General features: G+C 39.5%; 1 protein-coding gene across 2 annotated transcripts in view; it reads left to right on the top strand.

The window, feature by feature from the left end:
* The window catches only part of VMP1 (vacuole membrane protein 1), a 142,304-nt gene that overhangs the window by 17,236 nt on the left and 106,626 nt on the right, over nt 1-18,442 (top strand). For both annotated transcript variants that reach the window (XM_031934274.1, XM_023204650.3), the window contains 4 exons: nt 7,672-7,773; nt 11,997-12,132; nt 13,945-14,035; nt 15,282-15,392. In XM_031934274.1, the coding sequence (XP_031790134.1) occupies nt 7,698-7,773; nt 11,997-12,132; nt 13,945-14,035; nt 15,282-15,392 (414 nt within the window). In that variant the 5' untranslated portion in view covers nt 7,672-7,697. The remainder of the gene's footprint in view (nt 1-7,671; nt 7,774-11,996; nt 12,133-13,944; nt 14,036-15,281; nt 15,393-18,442) is intronic.

The following is an 18,442-nucleotide window of genomic DNA, read 5'->3' as shown; positions in this document are numbered from 1 at the left end:
ATTAGCTTGACATGGTGGCATGTTCCTGTAGTTCCAGCTGCTCGGGAGGCTGAAGTGGGAGGATCACTTGAACCCAGGAGGTCGAGGGAGCAGTAAGCCATTATTGCACCACTGCACTGCAGCCCAGGGGACAGAGTGAGACCCTGTCTAAAAAAAAAAGTCAGCGCCTGAAAATAAGAAAGGAAAAAGGAGGGTAAAACATTTTAGGAGCAAGAACAAAGAATGAAATATTGTCAAAGTAAAAAAAAAGATTATTAGCAGGAATCATCAATTTTAGGTTTGAGATTTGGCATCTTAATAACTGGGCTGGGTACAGTGGCTCAAGCCTTTAATCCCAGTACTTTGGGAGGCTGAGATGGGCGGATCACTTGAGCCCAGGAGTTTGAGACCAGCCTGGACAACATGGCGAAACCCTATCTCTATAAAAATCAGCCTGTCATGGTGGTGCACACATGTAGTCCCAGCTACTTAGGAAGCTGAGGCAGGAGGATTGTTTGAACCCAGGAGGCGGAGGTTGCAGTGAACTGAGATCGTGCAATATTGTGCTATTGCACGCCAGCCTGCGAAACAGAGTGAGACTCTGTCTCAAAAATAATAATAGGCGGGTCACGGTGGCTCACGCCTGTAATCCCAGCACTTTGGGAGGCCGAGGTGGGTTGATCACGAGGTCAGGAGTTTAAGACCAGCCTGGCCAACATAGTAAAACCCCATCTTTACTAAAAATACAAAAATTAGCCGGGCGTGGTGATGGGTGCTTGTAGTCCCAGCTACTTGGGGGGCTGAGACAGGAGAATCACTTGAACCCAGGAAACAGAGGTTGCAGTGAACTGAGATCATGCCACTGCACTCCAGCCTGGGCAACACAGTGAGACTGTCTCAAAATAATAATGATAATAATAATAATTGGCACATAATAGACCATTGATACATATTTGTTGAATTAAGAATTTGAAGTGGCTGTGTAATTGTGTGATTTTCTTCAGTTATGTTCAGCTGCTTAGACAGATCATAAGAATGCAGAGGATTCTGGAGGCATTGCACTTTTGCAAAGTTTTACAGTATGTATGATTGGGGAAAGAAGAGGCAAAGTGAGGATGTTTTCAAGGGAATTTTGAAAGGCAAGGAAAAATGTAAAATCCTTTACAAAATGGTTAAAATACAGAAAAGCTTTGAAATTTTTATAAGCTTAACTATTTAGAACACTAGTGGTTCTTTTATTTTGATTGTTTCATACTTGGGATGGTTTTAAATCATCCTAAATGGTCAAAATGCAAAAAAAAAAAAAAAAAAAAAAAGGATTTTGATTCTTTTTAAGCTTAACTGTTTAAACAGTGGCCCTCTTGTTTGGCCTTACGCTATATTTCCTTCTTTTGGGAATGACAAAAAGGTTTTGAAAAGTTGTTTTTTAAACTGTGAATTTATTTTGTTCGTGAAGAAATAGACTGATGAAAATAACTTCATTCCCTGGGTTATTTCTTACAAAACAAAATTTCAGACTATTATGTTTTCTAAACAGAATTTTGGAGAAGGAAATGTCAGTATGCTCTTCTTTTTTAGCACATTGTGTAAGAACACATTATTTGCTCAAATGAAAACCGCTGCTGCAATAGCTTAAAAACAAAACGTTCAAATAATTGTGCAATACCATTGTTATAAGTATGCACTCATAGACCCAAAATGTTTTGGGTAAAACAATGACACTATGGGAAAGAGTAAATAGGGGCAAATGAGTTCAGTTGTCAGTGTTTTGTAGGGAAAGGTTTTAGAATGTTATTTGTAAAGCAAACCCTTTTGTGCCCTGTTTATCTTTTCATCACAGATTAAATAAATTTTACTTACTGTGATAGAGATGAATGGCTGGCTTTAAAATATCTTAAATATCCTTAAATATCTTATATGTAAACATCATATATTTAGATATTTACAAATGTTTAAATATCTTTAAAATATTTTTAAAAGATATTGCCTATAAGATTTGGTTGAATATGAACACACATAGGTTTTTTTTTTTTTTTTTTGCTTGAGATGGAGTCCTGCTCTGTTGCCCAGGCTGGAGTGCAGTGGTGCGATCTCAGCTCACTGCGACCTCCACCTCCTGGGTTCAAGTGATTCGCCTGCCTCAGCCTCCCGAATAGCTGGGATTACAGGCGCAAGCCACCACACCCAGTTAATTTATGTATTTTTAGTAGAGATGGGGTTTTGCCATGTTGGCCAGGCTGGTCTCGAACTCCTGACCTCAGGTGATCTGCCCGCCTCAGCCTCCCAAAGTGCTGGAATTACACGCATGAGCCACCACAACCAGCCAAACCCACATAGTTTTAAATATTTGCAGAACTTAAGTATAGTTTCAAGTTAAATGGCAGGTGGAAAATCATTAACTTTTTTATATGGTTCCATTTCAAACATCCTCAGTTGATTTTTTTATTAATAAAATTCAGATTTGTGAAATAGATTTCCATTTTGTAATCGTATTGTGATGCTCTAACATCTTTGGTTTTTATTGTGGTTGGGATTTTTTTTGTTTTTTTTTTTGTTTGTTTTTTGAGACGGAGTCTCACTCTGTCGCCCGGGCTGGAGTGCAGTGGCCGGATCTCAGCTCACTGCAAGGTCCGCCTCCCGGGTTTACGCCATTCTCCTGCCTCAGCCTCCCAGGTAGCTGGGGCTACAGGCGCCCGCCACCTCGCCCGGCTAGTTTTTTGTATGTTTTTAGTAGAGACGGGGTTTCACGGGGTTAGCCAGGATGGTCTCGATCTCCTGACCTCGTGATCCGCCCGTCTCGGCCTCCCAAAGTGCTGGGATTACAGGCTTGAGCCACCGCGCCCGGCCTGTTGTTGTTTTGTAATTGCTTGAGCTACATTATATTTTTTGCTGAATCTTCACACAAGTATGACTTAAGTTTGCAAAGTCAAAATTTCAGCTTCTACGAACTCGTCTGAATATATTGTCCTCTGAGCTCCCATAGTATTTTCTACTTCATAGACTTCATCATAGCTAGTATATGTTGAGGTCACATGAAAGGTGAGGCAATATGTTAGTATTTTATGTACATTACCTTGTTTAAACCCTCTGATGTGTGTCATGTTATCTCTGTTTTACAAACTAAGAAAAACTGATGTTTAGATAGATTTACAAATTTCTCCAGTCTGTTAGACTCTTTTTTTTTTTTTTTTTTTTTTTCTTGCTCTGTCGTCCAGGCTGGAGTGCAGTGGTGCAATCTCGGCTCACTGCAAGCTCTGCCTCGTGGGTTCATGCCATTCTCCTGCCTCAGCCTCCCAAGTAGTTGGGACTATAGGTGCCCACCACCGCGCCTGGATATTTTTTTGTATTTTTAGTAGAGACGGGGTTTCGCCATGTTAGCCAGGATGGTCTTGATCTCCTGACCTTTTGATCCGCCCACCTGGGCCTCCCAAACTGTTGGGATTACAGGCGTGAGCCATCGTGCCTGGCCCTGTTAGACTCTTAAGACCTAACTAAAACATTGTCTTTTCATCTAATTTTATTTAAATGCCTATTTCATCCCTGTTATAATTGATTTCTTGTGTTCGTTTGGCTTCTTTACCAGACTGTGATCCTCTTGAGGACAGGGACCTCCTTATCCTATTCATATTTGTATCCTCAGTGCCCATTGGAGACCCAAGAACTTTTAAAATGAGAGCTGAATGAACAACACTGGCATCACTGATACCGTAACAATGAGGCATGTGCCGTGAAGTTGTTTTTCTAGTTTAGGCATTTTGTAAGTTTATTACCTCCTACCCTTTTGATGTATTGGCATTTATAGTCACACATGCATGCATATCAACAAACATATATATACATACATAGATTATTTCATCTACACATCAATCATTTGAAAATGGCAATTATTGTGCTCATTTTGTGAATCCAAAAAATCAAGGCCTAAAGAAAATGAAACTTTGCTTAAGATCACACAGCTAGTTAGTGGCAAATCTGGGATCAAATCCAGATTTTTCAGATTTTAAATCTTATGATTGTCTACTTAAGGATATCTATACTAATAGAAACCTTTATTTTATTTCTTGATATGTTTATTTGCTTATTCAGCATTGAAGACAACAAAACAAAGGTATCCACAAATGGATTGTACCTTAAAAAGGAGAATATTACGCAGATGAATGTGTGCTTTTTTTCCCATCATTTTTGTAGTCTTTCACTTGTTTTCCTTTATGAGGCATAAATTTTGAAAATATTTACAATAATTATAGTTTAGTCAAGGAATAAATTAGCACCAGCTATCAAACTACAGGAAGATTGGACCCATGACCATATCATATTCTGATCAGCTAAATATAAATCTAGCATGACTCTTGGCACATACAGAGTGTTCAGTTAATATTTTTTGAGTGAATGGGTAAACAGACCTTATCAAGTGATTTCATGAGTTTTCTTTCTTAATAATATAACCCCCTAACTCATATATCTGACTTTGAATTCTAAACTGTCACTGAATCTGCTCATAAAATATAAAAATTTGAGCCACTTGGCCATGAGAATACTCCTAATACTCTTGAGTCTTCTATTAAATATAGACAAGCCCGGGTAGTGGCTCATGCCTGGAATCCTACCACTTTGGGAAGCTGAGGCAGGAGGATCACTTCAGGCCAGGAGTTCGAGACCAGCCTGGGCAACATAACTAAATGAATGAATGAATAAATGAGATTTGTAGAACAGTATACCATTCTTTTTCATATGTGTTATTATTCATATGTACTCACAACATATATTTCCTATGAATATTTGGAAGTTCAAATAGTTCCTGCTGGTAACTATTCTTAAACGGCTTTATTGAAACATAATTCACATATCATGTAATTCACCCATTTAAACAGTATGTTCACATCTATGTAACTATCAAAACAATTTTAGAACATTATCACCCCAGAAAGAAACTCACAACTCATTGGCAGCTACTCCCCATCTTTCTCCAGCTAATTTGCTACTTTCTGTTGTTATGGATATGCATATTCTGGAAATTTCATATAAATGGGAATCATAACATGTAGTCTTTTGTGACTGACTTCTTTCACTTAGCATATTTTCAGACTCCATTGATGCAGTAGTATGTATTACTACTTTATTTCTTTTTATGGCTGATTAATATTTCATTGTTTGGATATATTATATACCATATTTCCTATATCCATTCATCAGTTCATAAGACATTTGGGTTATAGGCTGGGTGCGGTGGCTCATGCCTGTAATCCCAGCACTTTGGGAGGCCGAGGCAGGCGGATCATGAGGTCAGGAGCTCAAGACCAGCCTGGCCAAAATGGCGAAACCCCGTCTCTACTAAAAATACAAAAATTAGCCTGGTGTGGTGGTGAGGACCTGTAACCCAGCTACTCGGGAGGCTGAGGCAGGAGAATCGCCTGAACCCCAGAGGCGGAGGTTGCAGTGAGCCGAGATTGCGCCATTGTACTCCAGCCTGGACAATAAGAGCAAGACTCTGTCTCAAAAATAAAAAGACATAATAATTAATAACAAGTGTTAGTGAGGATGTAGAGAAATCGGAACTGCTGAAGGGAATGCAAAAGAGTTCAGCTGCTTTGGAAAACAAATCTGTCAGCTCCTCCAAAGGTAAAATACAGTTATCATATGACTCAACAATTCAGGAATGTTCATAGTGACACTGTCAACAGACAAAAGGTGTTAATTTTTTATTTTTTTTTTTTTGAGATGGAGTCTCACTCTGTCGCCCAGGCTGGAGTGCAGTGGCGTGATCTCGGCTCACTGCAACCTCCGCCTCCTGAGTTCAAGCGATTCTCCTGCCTCAGCCTCCCGAGTAACTGGGTTACAGGTCCCCGCCACCACACCAGGCTAATTTTTGTATTTTTAGTAGAGACGGGGTTTCGCCATTTTGGGCAGGTTGGTCTTGAACTCCTGACCTTGTGATCCACCTACCTCAGCCTCCCAAAGTTCTGGGATTACAGGCATGAGCCACCGCACCCAGCCTATTGTCTGTCTTTTTTACTATAACCATCCTAACAGGTATGAGATTATATCTCATTGTGGTTTAATTTGCATTTCCTTCATGGCTGAAGATGATAGACATCTTTTTATGTACTTATTAACGATTTGTTTATCTTTGGAGAAATATCTCTGCAGCTCCTCTCTGTTTATTAATTGGATTATTTGCTTTTTATTACTGAGTTGTAAGAGTTTGCAGTCCAGGTCCATGCATCTTATGAAATATATGTGATTTGTGAATACTTTCCCCTGTGGGTTGTATTTATTTTCACTTTCTTTTTTTTTTTTTTTTTTTTTAAGCAGGGTCTCCCTCTTGCCCAGGCTATAATGTAGTGGCACGGTCATACCTCACTGTAGCCTTGAACCCCTGAGCTGAGCAACTAGAACTATAGGCATGGATCATCACTCCTGGCTATTTTATTTATCGTATGTAGAGATGAGATTTCACTGTGTAGCCCAGACTGGCCTCAAACTCCTGACCTCAAGCGATCACACCACCTTGGTCTCCCAAAGCGCTAGGATTATAGTCATGAGCCACCACACCTGGCCCCAGTTGTCTTTTTATAAGTGTCTGGGCAAGGGGGATTTAATATTGTATTAAGGACTCAGCATTTTAGCCTTTTATTGAAGTGATGTACTTTTTGAGTGAAAGTTTTGCTTTACTAACACCTGAAGAATGATACAATCACAGGCATTCTGGTTTTTATATGTTGTATTACAGTGATTTAAAGTAGAAGCACTGATATCTGTAGTATGAAGCATGTTATAAATAAAGTACATTTAACTATCTTAAACATTTCAAAAAAAATTTTTTTTTTGCCCATATCATTTTATTCAGTAGAATTGTTTCCTAAATAAAACTGGTCTATGGCTGGGCGCGGTGGCTCAAGCCTGTAATCCCAGCACTTTGGGAGGCCGAGATGGGCGGATCACGAGGTCAGGAGATTGAGACCATCCTGGCTAACACGGCGAAACCCCGTCTCTACTAAAAAATACAAAAAAAAAAAGCAAAACTAGCCGGGCGAGGTGGCGGGCGCCTATAGTCCCAGCTGCTTGGGAGGCTGAGGCAGGAGAATGGCGTAAACCCGGGAGGCGGAGCTTGCAGTGAGCTGAGATCCGGCCACTGCACTCCAGCCTGGGCTACAGAGCGAGACTCCGTCTCGAAAAAAAAAAAAAAAACTGGTCTATGATCTTAGATTTATGTATCAACATTTGCAGCATCTTTCATAGTATATTCTATTTTTATATAATAATGTTAAAGGAAATATGAAAGAAAATGGTAAAAAGGTAAAAATGATAAGATTAATTCTGAGTACATAGTAGTATGATATTAAATTGTAAATTAGAAAGATATTAGACCTTCTAGTGTGTTAACATTTGGAGGTGCTAGTGCTTGATATCCTCCTTCTGTGGACAAATTACCTCCAAATTTCAATCTGGAAAATCCCTGAAATAACTACTAGGAAAAGGTATACAACTATATGGCTTTTATATTTTTACTATTTGTATTGGAATATCTATATAAATTGTTCAAAGTTTGGTTATAAAAGAAAAAAGTGCAAACACATCATACATATCGTATGGGTTATTACTGTGATGTTATTCCTGTATTCAGTTTTATTCAGTCATGGCTACACAGCAGAAGTTTGTAACGTATTGCTGGATTTTATTTTGCTGTATTAGCTCCTCAAGAGTTACTGATCTATGAAATGGCAGAGAATGGAAAAAATTGTGACCAGAGACGTGTAGCAATGAACAAGGAACAACATAATGGAAATTTCACAGGTAAATTTTGATGGTTTGGAGAGAGGAGTGCTATGGGTTTAAATGATATAGTTTTCATTGGAATAAAATAGAGATATATTACTTCTTGTATTTTTAATCTTATATTAATATCTTCTTAGTAAATTAAATTATGGGTCAGTCAGGGCCTGTAAGGTGATTTTTCACAGTGATGGCAGAAGCAGCCTGGCTACAATCACATAAACAGTGTTCCAGGTGCAAGATTACTTGTTAATCTTATGGTATGGTCAGTGTTTATTTGGCTTTGCTCAGTGCTCAATTTTATTGTGCTATTTTGTAATTCTAGAAGTAGATTATAAACTTACTACACTGTTCTTAAGTATACAGTTATCAAAAAAGTTAGAATGTGAGTATCATTTAAAAATTTATTTATTTATTTATTTATTTATTTATTTATTTATTATTTTTTTTTATTATACTTTAAGTTCTAGGGTACATGTGCATAGCAGGTTACATATGTATACATTAAAATTATAGTTTGAGATGAATAAACTTGTATTTTAGCCAAATTGGAATTTGTGGTAAATTTCAGTGTATTTGACTCCTGTTTATACAGTTACACTGAAAATGATGACCTTTATTAATATGGATGATTTAAGTAGAAACTTTCCTTCATACATTTAAAGGAAAATGAAAGAAAAGTTTTTCTTTTCTAGTAATCATGCTGTTTTTTTTTAGCTTTTGAATTGTTTGACATCTCAAACACATTGCAAATAATACTCTAGTGTGGCAGTATTTTCACAGCAATTCTCCTCTTTTAGAGGAAGTGCAAGCTATCTGAAATAGTAGTTTTCATTTGTTTGTTTGTTTGTTTTTTTGAGACGGACTCTCGCTCTGTCACCAGGCTGGAGTGTAATGGTGCATTCTCGGCTCACTGCAACCTCCGCCTCCCGGGTTCAAGCAATTCTCCTGCCTCAGCCTCCCGAGTAACTGGAATTAAAGGCATGCGCCACCACGCCCAGCCAATTTTTGTATTTTTAGTAGAGATGGTGTTTCACCATGTTGGCCAGGGTGAACTCCTGACCTCAGGTGGTCCACCCGCCTTGGCCTCCCAAAGTGCTGGGATTACAGGGGTGAGCCACCGCGCCCGGCCTCATTTGTTTGTTTTAATCACCGTATTGCCTTGCGGATGACATTTTGCAGCACTGATCTGACTTTTGAGTTACTTTGGTTATCAGTAAACTTGGCAATTTCACCAAGAGTTTCAGGATTCCAAGATGGGCATTGCATACATCATAGTGTCTTCCCATTAGGAGCTTTTGTGTGCTATTTTTTTCTTTCCTTTTAGCGAGCACATATGTTTGTATATTCTTCCTCTACTGCTCACCCCATTGGAATTTAAAATTAACATTAGCAGGTCACACTTACTCTTTTGTACCATGTATTTTTTACTTAACATTTTAGGGCCGGGCGCGGTGGCTCAAGCCTGTAATCCCAGCACTTTGGGAGGCCGAGACGGGCAGATCACGAGGTCAGGAGATCGAGACCATCCTGGCTAACCCCGTGAAACCTCCTCTCTACTAAAAAATACAAAAAACTAGCCGGGCGAGGTGGCGAGCACCTGTAGTCCCAGCTACTCGGGAGGCTGAGGCAGGAGAATGGCGTAAACCCGGGAGGCAGAGCTTGCAGTGAGCTGAGATCCCACCACTGCACTCCAGCCTGGGCTACAGAGCGAGACTCTGTCTCAAAAAAAAAAAAAAAAAATTAAAAACATTTTAGAGATTGTGCTATAACTGTACATGAAAAACTTATTCTTAGGCTGGGCGTGGTGATTCACGCCTATAATCCCAACACTTTGAGAGGCCAAGGCGGGAGGATCTCTTGAGCCCAGGAGTTTGAGACCAGCCAGGGCAACACAGGGAAACCTCATCTCTACAAAATATTTTTAAAATTTGCTGGATGTGATCATATGCACCTGAAGTTCTAGCTAGCTACTGGAAAAACTAAGGTGAGAGGATCGCTTGAGCCCACAAGGCTGCAGTGAGCTGTGATCACACCACTGCACTCCAGGCTGGGTGACAGAGCAAGACCCTGTCTCAAAAAAAAAGAAGTATTTTTTATTATGACTGCTTAGTTTTTCTTTCCGTTTAATGAGTGTGCCATACTTTAATCACTCTTCTGTCCTCTATTGGTAATATGTAGCTTATTGATTATTTTTTGCTAATACAAATAATGCTGCGGTGAATAAAGTTGTACAAGTCATTTCACCTTATACCTAATCATTCCTAGAAATGGAATTACCAATTTACAGTGTATATGCATTTTGTGCCGGGCATGGTGGCTCACACCTGTAATCCTAGCACTTTGGGAGGCCAAGATGGGGATCACTTGAGGTCAGGAGTTTGAAACTAGCCTGGCCAACATGGTGAAACCTCATCTCTACTGAAAATACCAAAAAAACTAGCCGGGCACGGTGGCAGATGCCTGTGATCCCAGCTACTCGGGAAGCTCAGGCAGGAGAACCGCTTTAACCAGGGAGGTGGAGGTTGCAGTGAGCCGAGATCGTGCTGCCACGTGCACCCCAGCCTGGGCAACAGAATGAGACCCTGTCTCATTAAAAAAAAAGCATTTCGTAATTTCAATGGATGGTGACAATTAATAGCTAACCTTAATTGGACACTTACTAAGTGTTAAACTCTTCTGAGAACTTTACATATGTGATCTCATTTAATCCTTACAAGGATCCTGAAAAGTACTATTTTCAGTACTTTTGTGTACTTTGTGTACACAAGTACTATTGTGATCCCCATTTTACAGAAAAGAAAACTGAGACACAAAAGTATTAACTAACTTGCCCAACATCAAATTACTAGTAGAAGGCAGAGCCAGGTTTAGAACCAACTAGTTTGCCTCAGCATTTTGTGATCTAAACCACTTTGTTCTGTAATATGATCCTAGGTTGATAGAATGCCCTTCATAGAAGGTGGACCAATTTAGACTTATTTCAGTACTTTTCCCCAAATCTATAGCTCTATCCCAAATTCAACTGCTGGAATTTTCAGTACCATTTCTTTAGGACATCCTCTACAAAAGGTTCTGATGTTTATCAAGGCAGGGAGTTGGTTTTGCCTCAGTTCTCTAGGTAACACTCCTTAAGAAATGGCAACTATAATATAGTAGCCCCCCTTATCCATGAGGGATACATTTCATGACTCCTAGTGGATATAGGAAAAACACTGTGTTGTTCTGTATATAGTAATGGGATAACATATACAGCACGGATGTACTAAATAAAGGGATGAATCAAGTCTTGGGCTGGATGGAGCAGGACTGGTGAGATTTTATTACACTACTCAGAACAGATACAATGTAAAACTTAGGGGCTTGGCTGCAGTAGCTCACACCTGTAATTCCAGCACTTTGGGAGGCCAAAGTGGGAGGATCGTTTGAGGCTAGGAGTTTCAGATGAGCCCAGGCAAAGTAGTGAGACTGCGTCTCCACAAAAACCAAAAATATTAGCTGAGTGTGGTGGTACACACCTGTAGTCGTAGCTACTTGGGAGGCTGAGGTGGGAGGATCACTTGACCCCAGGAGTTGGAGATTAAAGTGAGCTGTGATTATGCCACTGCATTCCAGCCTGGGCAAAAGAATGGAGACCCTGTCTCTTAAAAAAAATAAAAATAAACTTAAAACAATAAAACTTATGAATTGCTTATTTTCAGAATTTTCCATGTAATATTTTCAGACCATAGTTGACCACGTGTTACTGAAACTGTGGATAAGGGGGAACTACTGTGATTCATATCCTTTCCATGCTGAGTTTGGACTAGTTGCTTTTTTTTTTTTTTTTTTTTTGAGACCAGAGTCTCATTCTGTCACCCAGGCTGGTCTGCAGTGGCACACTCTCAGTTCGCTGCAACCTCTGCCTCCCAGGTTCAAGGGATTCTTGTGCTTCAGACTCCCTAGTAGCTGGGATTACAGGTGCATACCATCATGCCTTGCTAATTTTTGTATTATTAGTAGAGACGGAGTTTCACCATGTTAGCCAGGCTGGTCTTGAACTACTGAGCTCAAGTGATCCTCCCTCCTCAGCCTTCCAAAGTGCTGAGATTATAGGTACTACCAGTTGCCATTTCATAAGACTCTAGGACTTGCTGTTAGTTGTTATTTGGGAAATAAACAAAACTCTTTTCATCTAAAGTGATTGAAGAGAATAACATAAATGTTAGAAATTCTGTTTTAATCTCTGCACTATTGCTTTTCAGACCCCTCTTCAGTGAACGAAAAGAAGAGGCGGGAGCGGGAAGAAAGGCAGAATATTGTCCTGTGGAGACAGCCGCTGATTACCTTGCAGTATTTTTCTCTGGAAATCCTTGTAATCTTGAAGGAATGGACCTCAAAGTAAAGGGTCTTCTCCCACTGCCTTTTGCATACACCTCATTTACTCATTTAAAAAATCATCAGTAATCTTTTACTTTCTGCCCTCTACTCCATCAAAATAGATTAATTACCTTTAGAATATTACCATAGGAACATATTTATTCTTCTTTCTTTATGTTGAAGAAAAATAGATTAGGGAGAGACATTGCTATATGCTGTTTGCTTACTGGATTATCACAGTTTTCTACTGTGTTTTCATGTTGAATCTGCAATGGAGAGCACTGAAAAATATGATGTTTGTTTTCTCTCCTGATATTACCATCAGGAGAAATCAGGCCTGTGTAATTTAGATACACTGATTCTTTAGCAGGACAAGGTTCAGCATACGTGGCAGTTTTACTGATAGTTTGAGCCAATGAAAAAGGACTCTGCCATGGAAATGTGTTCTGTCTTTAAATTTAGCACTTGTAAGCCCTGTTCCAAGTACCATAAAGAACAAGTTGAACTTTTACATGCCTTATCTTGCATGCCCTTCCAAGTTATTATCTGTACTATTATCTTAACATTTTTATTGTACTAAGAGTTTATAAAGTATTTTGTAACATTTTCAGCTGATTTTGATCCTTAGGGCAACTCCATAAAGAAGGTAAAACAAGTATATCATTATAAACATTTTAGGCCAGGAGTAGTGGCTCATGCCTGTAATCCCAGCACTTTGGGAGGCCGAGGTGGGTGGATCACCTGAGGTCAGTAGTTCGAGACCAGCCTGGCCAACATGGTGAAATCCCATCTCTACTAAAAATACGAAAATTAGCCAGGCATGGTGGCATGTGTTTGTAGTCCCAGCTACTCAGGAGGCTGAGGCAGGAGGATCACTTGAATGTGGGAGGCAGAGGTTGCAGTGAACTGAGATCGCACCACTGCACTCCAGCCTGGGCAACAGAGCGAGACTGTCTCAAAGGAAAAAAAAAAAGTTAGCCCGTCGTGGTAGTGCACGCTTGTAATCCCAGCTACTCAGGAGGCTGAGGCAGGAGAATCATTTGAACCCAGGAGGTTGAAGTGAGCCAAGATCACGCCACTGCACTCCAGCCTGGGTGACAGCAAGACCCTGTCTCTGAAAAAAAGAAACAAAGGCCGGGCGTGGTGGCTCGCGGCTGTAATCCTAGCACTTTGAGGGGCGGAGGCAGGTGGATCACTAAGACAGGAGTTCGAGACCAGCCTAGCCAGCATAGTGAAACCCCGTCTCTACTAAAAATACAAAAATTATCTGGGCATGGTGGTGCGTGCCTGTAGTTCTAGCAACTTGGGAGGCTGAGGTAGGAGAATAGCTTGAACCCGGGAGGCAGAGCTTGCAATGAGCTGAGGTCACACCACAGCACTCCAGCCTGGGCAACAGAGTGAGACTCTGTCTCAAAAAAATAAATAAAAATAAGTAAATAAAGATTTTAAAAACAAGAAACAGAATCAGATCGGTTAAGTGTCTGGCCCAAAGTACAACATGAAGGGTCTCTGACCCAGGTCCTCTGACTTGAAGGCCAGTGCTCTTTCTATTATACTATAATGCTTCTCCATATTATAAGTTGAGGTTTAGTAAGATCAGGCTTTGAGTAAGGAAAAGGCTACAGTGGGGTTTATGATAAGAACTTGGGTTCTCTGCCTGTGTGTCTTCCCTTGACCCCCTTCTGTTCCTCCAAGAGGCCATAATGTTTAAGGAAAAAAGCTCAGCCCAGCTGAGCTAGTTAACCTAACTGCTTCAGCAAGAAATTGTTTTGAGAATGATCAATGCTGAAAGTGAGACTGTGAGATATTTCTCTTTTTTTATTTGTTTTTAAGATTATGGCATCGTCAAAGCATTGTGGTGTCTTTTTTACTGCTGCTTGCTGTGCTTATAGCTACATATTATGTTGAAGGAGCGCATCAACAGGTGAGAGGTCAAGCAGTTCTGTTTCTAGTCTTGCACATTCTAATTCTCTAGTCCCAGTTTCAAATGGGATGAATGTGGGTTTTATAGAATTTCTACCCTCAACATTATCCCATAACTAGTATCTCAAACGTTTTACTTTTAAAGACATACACTAAAAATATTCTTGTGATGTTTTATGGCTGCTGAGCATTTGTATTTGGTATATGTGATTCATTTTACCTTCAAAGATTTTTTTTTTTTTAAGACAGAGTCTCGCTCTGTCACCCAGGCTGGAGCGCAGAGGCGCGATATAAGCTCACTGCAACCTCTGCCTCCTGGGTTCAAGCGATTCTCCTGCCATAGCCTCCCAAGTAGCTGGGATTACAGGCGCCCGCCACCACACCCAGCTAATTTTTTTGTACTTTCGTAGAGATGGGGTTTCACCATGTTGGCCAGGCTGGTCTCAAACTCCTGACCTCAGGTGATCTGCCTGCCTTGGCCTCCAAAAATGCTGGGATTACAGGCCACTCTGCCTGGCCCTACCTTCAAAGACTTAAATGTAACTTTCCTGAAGGTTTTCGGTTACAGCAGCATGAATCCGTTAATCACTGCCAAAGTTTTCTTATTTTCTCTAACATATTTTTGTGACCCATCCAAATAGGGAGGCCTCTCATCCAAAGTTGATGATTACTTTTTATTTGTATTAAAAGACAGGTTCATTTGCCTGTAGTCTACAAGTACAACATTACTGATGGGAAAATGGAATGCTTTGTTAACCTCTTTTGTTAAAATAGCAAAACATTAATGTATTTTAACAGGAAATGGTTCTAGAATGGTATTTTAAAGCAGTTTACTGCCAATCACAGAAATGGCTCTAGAATGGTATTTTAAAACAGTTTACTGCCAATCACAGAGAAGTTTTTATAGTTCTAAAAGCATTTATTTTAAATATATCTAAAATATCCTCAAATTATCTTATTCATAATTTGCTTTTTCCTGTGTCCTGTAAATAGTAGGACTTTAAAGGTTTAGAAACAAAGCTTTTATTAAAGGTTTAGAAATAAGATATTTGTTCCAGTTAGATGAATCTTTTTGTCATCTTTGCCATTGTATATTAAACAAATTAGGCCTGAAGAGTTTTTAATCATATTAGTTTTTTCCTATTTGAAACTTATTTTAGTTGGTTTATTTAATTTTGATGATAGTTTATAAATACCGCATTTCTGTATAGAGAATTCACGTTTTTCACTTCATCCCTTTTTTTCAGTATGTGCAACGTATAGAGAAACAGTTTCTTTTGTATGCCTACTGGATAGGCTTAGGAATTTTGTCTTCTGTTGGGCTTGGAACAGGGCTACACACCTTTCTGCTTTACCTGGTAAGAATAATTTTATTTTAATAAGCAAAAATGAGATTTCCTATCTTTTTATTGGTGCTTTTACTTCAGAAATAAAAATTCTAAGATTTGTTTTAATTACCTTTGTGTTTTGTAAACATTCTGATCTTCCAATCAGTGCTTTAAGTTTGACTTAGAGTTCTGTTTTGTTTTTCCTTTGGGGTTAGTATTTAAAAAGTAAAGAGAAAACCCCAGTTAAGCAGATAAGGTTGTTTATTTAAATTAGTTTAGCCTGGAAGGTTTTTCTTTTCCTTCTAGATTTAATTGCTTAAGCAATTGTTATTTTAATAAATGAAGTCCATTTAAATATACAAAATTCCATGTGAGAAATGATGTCTTCCCTTACATCCTCTAACATCATATACACACTTGGATATTTATTTTGGTATTCTTATTGAATGTAATTGATGGAGTATTAACATGTAGAACTAAATGCTTTCTTAAGCCCTTTGAACCAAAGTATAAAAAGTGCCCCTTCTAGGCTGGGCACGGTGGCTCACGCCTGTAATCCCAGCACTTTGGGAGGCTGAGGTGGGCGGATCACGAGGTCAGGAGATCAAGACCATCCTGGCTAACACGGTGAAACCCTGTCTCTACTAAAAATACAAGAAATTAACTGGACATTGTGGCGGGTACCTGTAGTCGCAGCTACTCGGGAGGCTGAGGCAGGAGAATGACGTGAACCCGGGAGGCGGAGCTTGCAGTGAGCCAAGATCGTACCACTGCACTCCAGCCTGGGCAGCAGAGCGAGACTCTCTCTCAAAAAAAAAAAGTGCCCCTTCTGAATAATATTCTTTTACTAGTTGAAATAAGAGAGAATGAAGATCAATTTTCCTTTGAACATACACAAATATACTGGAATAGTGTCAGAGCTAGAACTAGGGAGAGGTTGAGTTAGAAACTGAGGGCACAAAATATAAATAGGCACTTTCAGGGTCATGCAGATACAGAATGGATGAGTAAGTGCCTCATTAAATTTCATGCCCCATGTGCCTTGGTTGTTCATGCTGTTCCTGTCCCTAGATAATAAATTGAAAACACTTCCATATTTGAAAGCAGTTTGATCTTCATTGGGGAAAAACAGGTGAAAGGGTGTCAAGCAGTACCCATTGCTGAATAAAATCCATGACTACAAGCACTTGCAATCTCTGTGCTATAATGAATTCATTTCTGAAGCAGCTACAATAAGTATTAAGGAGTGATTGTCTGCTTGCCTCAGAAGGGTACAGAATTAATGATCTAACGAATGCTTTGGGAATTAATCTATATCATTTCTCCAAGTTTATGGGAGTTTAAAACTTGGAACTTTAGAATTATGTTCATGTTTGCTTGGTGATTTAACTCAAACAGGGACATAAATCCTAGGGAATTAACCCATATCACTGTTTTTCTAATAACTGCATTCATAGTAGAATAACACTACATTCACTAATAGAGGTTGAGGGAGAGAGGAAAAGAAGGAATTACAGGTTACAGGATACTTTTCTGTTGATGTCTAGACCTGTCCTCATATTCCTTGGGAAAACCAGATTAAGAAACTCATTTGCAGCATTTAATTAATTTGGAAGCCTCTGAAAAGCAACCCAGATAGCAGATTCTGCTGAATGTCAAAAGAGATTCAAATTATGGCTCTGGCTGGGCGCGGTGGCTCACGCCTGTAATCCCAGCACTTTGGGAGGCTGAGGCGGGCGGATCACAAGGTCAGGAGATCAAGACCATCCTGGCTAACACAGTAAAACCCCGTCTCTACTAAAAATACAAAAAATTAGCCAGGTGCGGTGGCGGGCGCCTGTGGTCCCAGCTACTTGGGAGGCTGAGGCAGGAGAATGGCGTGGGCCGGGAGGCAGAGCTTGTAGTGAGCCAAGATCACGCCACTGCACTCCAACCTGGGCGACAGAGCGAGACTCCATCTCAAAAAAAAAAAAAAAAAGAAAACAAATTATGGCTCATGCCTGTAATTCCAGCATTTTGCGAAGCCAAGGCGGGCTGATCACTTGAGCCTGGGAGTTTCAGTCCAGCCTGGGCAACACGTCTCTACAAAAAATACAAAAATTAGTCGGGTGTGGTGGCACAGGACTGTTAGTCTCAGCTACTCAGGAGGCTGAAGCGAGAGGATCGCTTGAGCCCAGGAGATAGGGGCTGCAGTGAGCTATGATTGCACCATGCACTCCAAACTGGGTGGCAAAGTGAGACCTTGTCTCAAAAAAAAAAAAATTCTTTTAAATGCCCTAAAATTAAGTATATGTAAAATAGCTGGATCTGCAATTTATGAATATATAATCCTGGCTATAGTGTGGGAGATAGATTGAAGGTGGGAGAGAAGAGGAACAGTTAGGATAATTCTTATGAGAGACACAAGCTTCCCAGGATGTAATAGGAAGAATGAATAGCAAGGAGTATTTATAAAAAGAATTTGCAGAGAGAAGTCAAGCAAAATGAAGACAAAAGATGGTATAGATCTTTGATGTTTTAAAAGATTGCTCAGAATGGCAATAACGTTTGGGATGAAAAAGGACAAATCTGAGAGAAATTTTAGAAGTACAATCAAGAGTGTGGTAGGTTATTATGGAGGAAGAAGGAATGAAAGATAACTCTTGGATTTCCTTTTGTTTTAATATGTTTCATGTGTATTTAAGGTATATAACATGATGTTATAAGGTATATATAGTAAAATGATTACTATTGTGGAAAAAATTAACATATTCTTTATCTCATGTGGTTACCGTTTTTACCTTTTTAACTCCCTGTGGCAAGAGCAGCTATAATTTACTAGTTTAGCAAAAACTTTGAATACAGTACATTGCTATTAACTATAGTCCTCATAGTGTATGTAGAGTACATTGGATCTTTTGACTTATTCCACCTGTATATTGGCTACTTTGTATCCTTTGATCTATATCTCCTCCCATCTCTATCTCTATAAATGAGATCTTGCAACATTTTTCTGTGTAGTTATTGGTTTTTTACTTGAGTGACTGGGTAGATTTTGATGCTATTAACTGTATAGAAAACAGTTATATGTTCACTTGTTC

This window comes from Piliocolobus tephrosceles, chromosome 16 (genome assembly GCF_002776525.5).
Source record: "Piliocolobus tephrosceles isolate RC106 chromosome 16, ASM277652v3, whole genome shotgun sequence".
NCBI classification, from domain to species: Eukaryota; Metazoa; Chordata; class Mammalia; order Primates; family Cercopithecidae; genus Piliocolobus; species Piliocolobus tephrosceles.
The sequence above is the reverse complement of the archived record's forward strand: the minus strand, read 5'-3'. Positions and strand labels throughout refer to the sequence as shown.